At 48.4% G+C, this 9,377-nt stretch overlaps 1 protein-coding gene across 1 annotated transcript in view; it reads left to right on the forward strand.

The window, feature by feature from the left end:
* LOC310753865 (BCL-6 corepressor-like protein 1) overlaps positions 1 to 2,524 on the forward strand; it is a 68,482-nt gene extending 65,958 nt beyond the window's left edge. Inside the window, exon 14 of the mRNA XM_083595233.1 lies at positions 892 to 2,524. Coding sequence (XP_083451359.1) covers positions 892 to 1,174 — 283 coding nt within the window. The 3' untranslated portion in view covers positions 1,175 to 2,524. The remainder of the gene's footprint in view (positions 1 to 891) is intronic.
* The last annotated feature ends 6,853 nt before the right edge of the window (positions 2,525 to 9,377 follow it).

The raw sequence follows: 9,377 nt of genomic DNA on the forward strand, positions 1-9,377 counted from the left end.
TTCCAAAAGGATGGGGGTGAAGGCAGGCATGGTCGTGGCCAAGATCCTGCATCTGCAAAAGCACCATTCCAAACTGCTGGTGCTGCAGTCGTTACAATGCTGTGACGCAGATAAAGGATGCAAAGGAAGCAGATCTCAGAATGTCTTGTGCTTTTGCATCATTGGTTCTGTTTTTTATTAGGCAGAAGCTGGGGGAGGGATGGGGGAGGGCCGCACAGCACAGAGACAAGCTACCCACTACCTGACCCAAGTCCTGCCTCCCCCCTCCTCTGCCCAGCCAACTGCTGAGATGTCAGTAGGGACAGGCTGCAGTGTATTCAAGCATAATGGGCACCCATGAGGGTTAGAAGCATGGTGTTCAAAAACAAAGCACTACCATCCTTTTCACTTACTTGCACCAGGCAGTTGTAGCCGTGGATGATGTGAGGTGGGTGCTAACGGCTGGGGAGAGAGGATGCGTGGAGTTGCAGCACGAGCACTTTTTAAGCTAGCAGGACCAGTGGTCAGGGATGATGGGAATCATAGCCCCAAAACAGCTGGATACCCACGTTTGGGGAAACACGGCACTAGAAGATAGGGCAGTTGCTCTGAGTACATTAGGGATGGGGAACATGTGGCCCCCTAGATGTCATTGAGCTCCAACTCCTGTTGGCCCCAGCCAGTTTGGCCAGTGGGAAGAATAACGGCAGTTGTGATCTAGCAACATATGGGGAAAATGGGCTTCCATCAAGATGGGATGGTGTCGCTTATGGGTAGGTTTCAACCCTTGCATTTCAGCTTTTAGAACTTTGACTGTGGGGGTGGGAGGGGGAGAGTGAAATGGAGAACAGGGGAGGGATGGGCACAGAGAGCATGTCCCTACTGACCACCACACTTCTCCCCTTTGCCCAGGCCCTGCAACTGGTTCCTCTTCTCGGACATGCTGAAGCAGCTGAAGCTCTCGTCCCGCATCTTCCAGGCCCATTTCCCACACTTTGAGGTGACCACCCTGCCCAAGGTGGAGTTCCAGCGCCAGGTGTCGTTGAGCCAGGTGCTGGCCCCAAAAGAAATCCAGGAGCACATGGCGCCCCCCTTGGCTCTGGGTGCTGCAGAGACGGTGGAGCTGGTGCGCCACGAGCTGGAGCTGGCTCGGCTGCTGGGCTCGGAGGTGATGTTGGAGGCCTGGAGCAGCTGATGGGGGGCTGGGCATTCCCCTCTGTCGGCGTCGGACTGCACTGCAAGGCAATAATCTGGACCAAGGAGAGAAGGTGGCCTTCTCGCAGGCAGGGCTTCTGTCTGCCTGGTCCTCCCTGACGAACTGCAACGGGTGTTCACCGCCTGCCCTCCTACCTTCCCACCAACCCTGAGGGTAGGAAGCTGCCGCCACTGTGCCCTGGACTCTGCACTCGTTCACCTGCTGCAGGGCCTCGGTGGCTTGGAAGCCTCTCCATGGAACTGCGTCTCTTTCCCCACCCCCAAGCTCTTCGAGAGTATTTCTTTAAATTAGTATTTAATTTGTGGTGTTCTTTTTCTTTTTTGTTCTTGCTAAGTCTGTATCACTGTGATTCGGGGGGGGGGGAGTGGAGAGACAGGGGACAACTTCCTGCAGCCACCATCGCCTCTGGGATTCCCCTGAGTGACTAAGCTGGGCCTTCCTTTCTCCTGTCCTCCATGAAATAGCGAGAGGGAGGCTATTGTTTCTTCTCCCCCCTCTGTTTTAGAGACACCCAGCTTCTGTTGGATGAGTAGGAGCCAACCTTCAGTTTCCACAATAAATTATTTGAGGGGCCGGGCCCCCCCAAAGTTGAGGAGCATAACCATTCAAATGGTGTGTGATCATCACGTCTTGTGATCAGCTAAGCGATGCGACACCTGCCCCCCCCCAGTACTTTATTCAAGTTGGCACCCCTGGTTGGGTGCATTTCCCTCCCTGCCCTTTTTTATCATATTATTTTGTTTCTGATGTCCAGCCAGCCACTTTTCGAAACAGAATGATTACACAACCAAAGGCACCTGGTGGTCTCAGCTATTTTATTTGCACAGCCCCCACTCCCTCTTTATAATTTCATCCTTGTTCAATCAGTTCGGCTGGCAAGGCAGTACGGTCTTCAACGGGGTGGGGGCAGCAGAGAAAGAGAGAGAGAGAGTGAGTAGGGGGGCAGGGTGTGGGGGTGTGTGGTACAGTTTTATTGTACAGCTGCTAACAAGGACTGGACAATCTCTTATTATTTTGGCTCTTCCCCTGCTCTGGGGAGGTTGTTTTGGGTGGTGACATTTTTGTTCTTTTGTGTTGTGTCCCCCCGCCCTCCCACTTGGGGAGCTGCATTTCCTTGCACAGCTCCAAAATCAGTTTTCCAAGCAGGCTGCCTCTTCTGGCCCCCTTCCTTGGAAAAAGCAAACAGCGTTCCCTTCTCTCCGCCACCATCTCTCTCTTCCACCAAGGCTTTGGGGCATGTGCTGCAGCTGCTGCTGCTGCTTCTTCTGACTTGTTTTAAGCAACACTTTGGTGTCAAAAACACTTATGTACAGAAAAACCTGCATCAGAGCCTCAGTCTCCTGCCTCGTCTTTTGGGTCCAGCCTCTTACTTCTGAAGCCTGGTGGATAGGGTGGGGGGTGGGGGGAAAGCAACCCTATCATAAAAGCACTTCTGCTCTGAGGGGAAAACAGGTGTTATCTATATGCCGTAATGGCTGCCTCTTCCACCCATTTTTGGCAGTGAGTTGTGCAGACTAAAGAAGGCCGTTTACAACTTCCACTTGATGCTTACCTGTACAATAACAGTTGACTTTTGAAAACAGTTTCTTGCCATATCCCTCCCAGGACAAAGCAAGCTGTTGTTGGTTGGGGGAAGAGAGTGCTGGGCTCTTAGTCCCAGTACGGGCTGGCCAGTAAACCAAGATCAGCAAGGAAGGGAGATGGATTTTGGCTCTGATACTGTTGTCCATCACCTAAACTGTTGAACACGAAGGCATCTTGAAGGACAGTTTTAATTTGAGAGCCTTCATTGTGTTTTTTGAAGGTGCATCATTTAAGCGACTTGCATTTTCCTGACTGGAATTCCCATTCCACTCACCCCTCAGCTAAAGCTGCTGTGATTCCAGTTGTGTAAAACAGGGTGTGAGGAAGTTGAAAGGGTCAGCCTCCACGTACACTTTCTCTCCCAGCTCTATCCAAACCCAATATTCTAATTTCTTTAAAGGAGTCAAGTGCTCTGTTCACACAGCTGGTTTTTTAGGACTTAGCCCCCTTTGCCTCCTCTTTAAACCAGGAGTGGGGAACGTGTGGCCCTCCAGATGTTGGGGAAACTCGGAACACCCCAGCCAGCATGGGCAATGGCCAAGGACTCTTGAGAGTCACAGGTTCCCTATACTCACTTTAAACAGTACCAGCGTATAATTATCTGCTGCAGAAAAATCTTAAGGCACTTTGCTGGGTTATCCCTCATACCATTCAGCTAAGGTGGGATTTGCTGCAGCAGCATCCTGTCTTTGCAAAAGTCTTCCCTGTCAGTGCTGCGCAAAGGGAAGGACTAGCTGCAGGGGGGCAGGCGGTCTGTTCAACATGGAAGGTTTTGTTCATGGACAGGAAACCTGTGGCCCTTTGGTTGCTGTGGGTGGACTTCAACTCCAAGCACTTCCAGCCAACTTACCCAATGGTCAGCAGTAGCTAAGGTGTCCACAGGTGTTTCCTATCTCCGATCAGCTCTATCATAGCTTAGCTGTACACAAGGTTTCTATTATTCCTGGGAGGAGGATTGGTTTGAAAAATCTGTCCTCCCTAGCTGGGATTATCTCCCACTTTGTCTTCAGCAGTTAGGTTGGCTTTCTAGTCAGGAGTGTTATGTGGGACTGTCGCCTCATTTCCCAGAATCTCCTGGCACGGGCAAAGAACTGAGGGTGGAAAGTCAAGGCACTCTTCTTTGATGCAGGTATTGGGCAGATGGCACATGCATTCCTGTGTTTTCCACTCCATCCTGAAGCCCACTCGGAAAGTAAAGTAATTACCTCGTCACCCGTTACTACTCCTTTTCTCCAGCAAGAACTTGGGGTATCTCCTCCATCTTTTTTTGACAACAACCAACTTACAGTAGCAAGATTTCACTCCCTTGCTCTCCTACAGCAAGGGAAAGAGGTGGGTTCTCTCCTCAAAGCAGAGCTTTTACTGGCATATCAGGCTGCTTTCCTGGTGCAGAGAGGAATGCAGCAAGCTGGTGAATTTCTGGAACCCCCTGAATTGTGCCTGCTTTGTTTTGTGTTGCAAGTTGTCACTTATGATGCTGGGCTGGGCTCTAGGGGACTAGGGTTCATTCCTCTCCTGTGCCTGCTTTCCCTTTGACATGATACCTTTTCCCTACCCAAGCCTGGGGCATGGAATGCCTGGGTGAAAGGAGATGCTGTTCCAAACTCAAGTGGGATGCACACACAATCCTTGTTGGGCACAACTGTAGCTCCTGGGGGACAAATCTTGTCTTTTAATCTAGAAAAGCATTTATTGGCTATTCACTGGAACAAGGAGGCATGGTCCCTACTCTGTAAGGCAGGGATTGGAAACTTGTGACCTGGCCATACTGCCCAGGGCTGATAGGAGCCAGGAGTCCAACATATGGCCAGTCACAGGTTCCCCATTTCTGTTGGAAGAAAGGATATGCATGCCAGATGATAAACTGCCCAGTAACCTAATCATGGATGTGAGCCTCATTTAAATTTCTCCCTCCTAACTGCTTGGGATCCAAGCTGGGGCCTAGCATGAAGCTGTAGCCAATTATTATTACATGGTAGACTAGAATCCCCCAATTGTTTCTCATACAGAGCAGATGACTGGATTGGGTGGCTGCAAGGGTTGAGAGGGAATTCAAGGACGTCATGTGCCACCAGCAATGTGGAAGGAGGACACAAAAAATAAACCACTCCCCATGCCCCGTATCAGTCAATGAGCTGCACTGGTGTGTGACAGGCTCAAAGGGGGCATGGCTTGTCCTCACTGGTCAGTCTTCAGTATATGACAACAAACTATATATCTGGAGCCAGGTAAAAACGGGCCCTTGGGCAGCTGCAGTAGTTCACCTGAGCTCATGAAAATCCTTCATTTCATGGAACATTTCAAAATAAGGGTGTTGAACAGCAGAAGCTTAAGCGTAATCTTAAGAACTGAAATGTGAAATGGCTGATCGGCTACGAAAAGTATGCAACACCCTAAGATCAGCCTCTGTGCTTGCGGTCCTAAAGGTAACACCATTTTTAAAAAAAGATAATTGGGGAGCTGTCATGAAATTACAGGCCAGTTAGCTTAACATCTCTACTGGAAAAGCTATTGCAGAGCATTATTAGAGGTAGAATTACCAAGTGTACAAAAAAGAGAGCCTTGCTGAAAAATAACCAGCACAGTGTGTACATCTCAAACCTCCATACAACTCACTCACTCCCCCTTTGCAGCAACAACAGGAAGGTCTCAAGTTACACTGAGAACACAACCTTGAGAAGAGTGAAGAACATCCTGTCTCACGCTCAGTAACATCAGATGAATCACATGATGTAAACAATGAGCTGCTGGTTCGCAGCTGGTGAGCACTCATATCCCAACACATCTTGCCTCCCATAGCAGTTATTTTAAGAGTGTCAATACGTATATCTGCGGAGGTGCTGTGGTAGATACCGTATTTTCAAAACTTTTTGATACAGTTCCTCACCAAAGACTAATGAGTAAGCTTAGCAGTGATGTAATAACGAGGATAAGGTCTTATGGATCAGCAGCTGGTCAACAATCAGGAAGCAAAGGGTAAGAATAAATGGGCTGTTCTCACAATGGAAGACTATAAGTAGGGCCCCCCTAGGATCAGTACTGGGACTTGAGTTTTGAACTATTATACTAATAACCTGGAGTTAGGGATGAGCAGTGAGATGGCCAAGTTTACAAATGGCACCAAATTGGTCAGGGCAGTAAGAACAAAAAGGATGTCTCCAAACTGGGTGAATGGGCATTCAAATGGCAAATTCTATTCAATGTAAGTAAGTGCAAAGTGATGTCCATTGAGGCAAAAAATCCTGGCTTCAACTGTACACTTAAAGGGGCCTGAGCGAGTGATAGACTGACCAGGAAAAAGGTATTGGAGACATTCAATGGAAGCATCAACTAGTGTGCCACAGCTGTGGAGGTGAATACCATCTTATGGACCATTAAGAAAGGGATTGAAAACAACTGTCAGTATTGCAACACTACTATACAAATCTGTGGTGATACTGCACTTTGAATACTCTGTACAGATCTGGTCACTGTCCCTAAAAAATACACTGTAGAACTGGGAAAAGGTTCAGAAAAAGGCAAGCAAAACGATCATGGGACAGGAACAAATCCCCTCTAATGAAAGGATACATTTGTAATGCTGGAAAAAACAGTGCGTGTGGGAACATGTATACAATTATGCAAAATGTGAAGAAAGTGGGTAAGCATTTTCTCTCTTCTAATGCTACAAACACTTCCTCCAACCCAAGATGACTCTTCAAATTCATGAGGACTGAGTGTCCCACCCAAAGCCTCAGTCTGGGATGCATTTGGAAACTGGAGAGATGAAGGCCTAGGCACCAGGCTGCGTCAGCTCGTCTGCTTGTGTGCCCCCTCCCTGTCCTGCCCACCACAGTATATATGAATATTTGTGAATGTTTGTAATGGCCCAAGACTTGGGTTCTCTTTGTACCATAAATAAAACCAGATTCTAAATAGCAATCAGGGCCGGTTTCCTGGCAACCTCCCTGCTGCTGATTGGACACTGGCAATGCTTTTCTTTCTTTCTAGAGAAATAGGTGCTGGTACTCACCATGAAGTTGTTACAATAAGTGCCACACTTTTTAAACAACAAAATGAGGTGCTGGTACTGCATACCCTTGAGTACCCCCTGGAAAAAAAGCACTGAGCAATGGTCGTGTGAAGGTTAAGGTTGGGCAGTCACGGTGTAAAACAAGCCACTTCTTTCTGACATCAGCCTTTGAGGGGAAACAACTGTGCTGGGTAGGAGTGAAAATCAGGAGCTTCAGAGACCAGCTGCAACAGTATAGGAAACTTCTGGTCCTGCATATGATGTTGGATTCCAACTCCCATCAGCCTCAGCCAGCATGGCCAATGGTAAGAGATGATCAGAGTTGGTAATAGCTAGAGAGCTGCTGGTTCCTCATCCCTATAGAAAAAAGACAGTCACGGAATTGAGAAATTGCACAAAACAAATGAAATACCGTGAAAATCCCTGAAACGAGAAGTAATCTACTAGAAATATTATCTTGTGGAAATAAACTAAATATTAAAAATCAAAAAGCTTAAGGAAAACATTAGAAAAACCTAAAACAGAACAAAACCTTAACGGGATGCCGGCTACAAACCTCGTTTCACTGAACTATTCAGTTTCCTCAGAAGGAAATAGAAAAATCATAAACTTTAAATGATCAAAATTCAAAAAAGGGTAGAACCCCCCCCAAAAAATACTGAAGTATTATAATCCTAGCTTGACCTAGGTAAAGCAAAGCGCAGTGATAAAGGATTGAGGACTCAACTGTGGAAATTCTAGTGCTGCTTTTACAAAAGGTTTAAAAACCTAAATGGCACAAATTCCAAAAAAAAAAAAAAGGAACACAAGATAAGCTGTTTTAGATTTTAAACAAACTCAAGAACAGGGCTGAAAAGCTCCCATGGTCTAGATGTTACTGCTGATGTTAAAGACTGATACCGGGTGTTTCCAATCACAGGTTTATATAGTATAGGGTGAATTTTTTTTTTAAAGGGACAGGCCATCTTGTCAAAACAATGGATGGGGTTGGTAAAGTTTGGAAAAAATGACTGAAAAACCTCAGGGTTTTGGAACTCTGAATGATCCCCAAGTTGACTGTCCTTCACGTAGCTTGTCTCCATGGGTGTTCTGACCCCTGCACAGTCAGACATCCTGAACTTCTCAAGCAACTGCTCAATCTTGCCTTTCTGGACCAAGGTTTTTGAGCTTAAAATGGTTTCCAAGCTCTTTGGCAAAACCTTGCACCTGTTTACCTGTCTGTGACACGTATAAGATGTCATCCGCAAACACCAGGATCAACTCCTGTGTCTTTCCTGACCCTTTCAGGTATAGGCAGCTGTCTGCAAGACTCCTTTGGAAACCCATGCTTCCCAAAGCATCATTCAGACATATGTTCTAATTTCTGGCCAATTGTCTCAAGCCATAAATGGACTTGTGCAGCTTCCACACAACACCTGGCTCATTGCCCTCAAACCCTGGAGGAGGTAGCATGTACAGATCCTCCTTCAGGTCTGAGTTCAAAAAAGCCGCATCTACATCAAAGTGGTGTACTTGGTGCCCTCTTTGTGCAGCTACTGTTAAAAGCATGCACAGAGTTTCACTCCGGGAAGTATGAGCATACTTCAATGTAATGCAGCCCCCTCCTCTGCATGAACCCTCTGGCTACTAGCCTAGCCTTGTACTGTGGTTCTCCAGTCGCTGTGGGCTTAATCCTGTAAACCCAGCAACAGTTCACAGCCTGCTTGCCTGCTGGCAGCTTCGTGGTGGTGAACACACCTAAAGACCTCATTGAGTTCAACTCCTTTCCCATTGCCTCTTGCCATTTCCTGGCTTCTGCTTCAGGCAACTGTTGAACTTCCTCAAAACTCTCTGGTTCGCACTTGTCAGGGCTACCCTAGGTGCCAGCTCACAAAGGACCAACGCTGCTTCGTTGTTAAGTATAAAAGTCTTTATTGAAGTTCAGTTTCACTTCCAGAGCTGCAGCGCGCAGCCCCACGTCTCAAGTGTCAGACCACTGATGCTCCGTCTGAGTCTCCTCCCCCTTGACACCAATTTAAGATTCTAGCCTTGCTCCACCTTCTCCGCTGCTCCTTCCTCCTCTGGGTCCGCCTGCCCGCCGGGGTTCCGCCCTTTCTAGCCTCTTCTCCCGCTGATTCCCCTGAGCCTTCTCCCTCCCTCCGGCGGGCTTTAGGAGCTGGTTCCCCATCCGGGTCTCCTGCTGTTCCGCGCGCCTGCACATTTGAACTTGGCGCGCGCGCCCAGCCAGCAGCTTTCCTTCTGACCATTCCACTGCTGCTGTCACTGCTTCCCCCTTCGGGGGGGCTAGCTGCAACTGACCTCCCCTCCGTTGGAGGCGTGGTCAGCCCTGACTCCCTCTCTGGAGGAGACACTGCCCCTGACACATGTGACTCCTCCCCCCCACTACGCTCTGGTGGGGAAACTGGTCCCGATCCTCCACTGCTGCTTTGGGGTTCCCCTCTGGCTCCTTGTTTCTGGTGCGTCCCCCCTGGGACCCCCCTTGCCCTGACCATCGGCGCCCCCTTCTGGGAATCTTCTGATTCGCTGGAAAAGCTCATGGAATCTCTCGGGCCACTGTCATACTCCCCTACGCTGCCCTCGGATTCT

Source organism: Podarcis filfolensis (genome assembly GCF_964270895.1).
Source record: "Podarcis filfolensis genome assembly, chromosome: W".
Taxonomy (NCBI): domain Eukaryota; kingdom Metazoa; phylum Chordata; class Lepidosauria; order Squamata; family Lacertidae; genus Podarcis; species Podarcis filfolensis.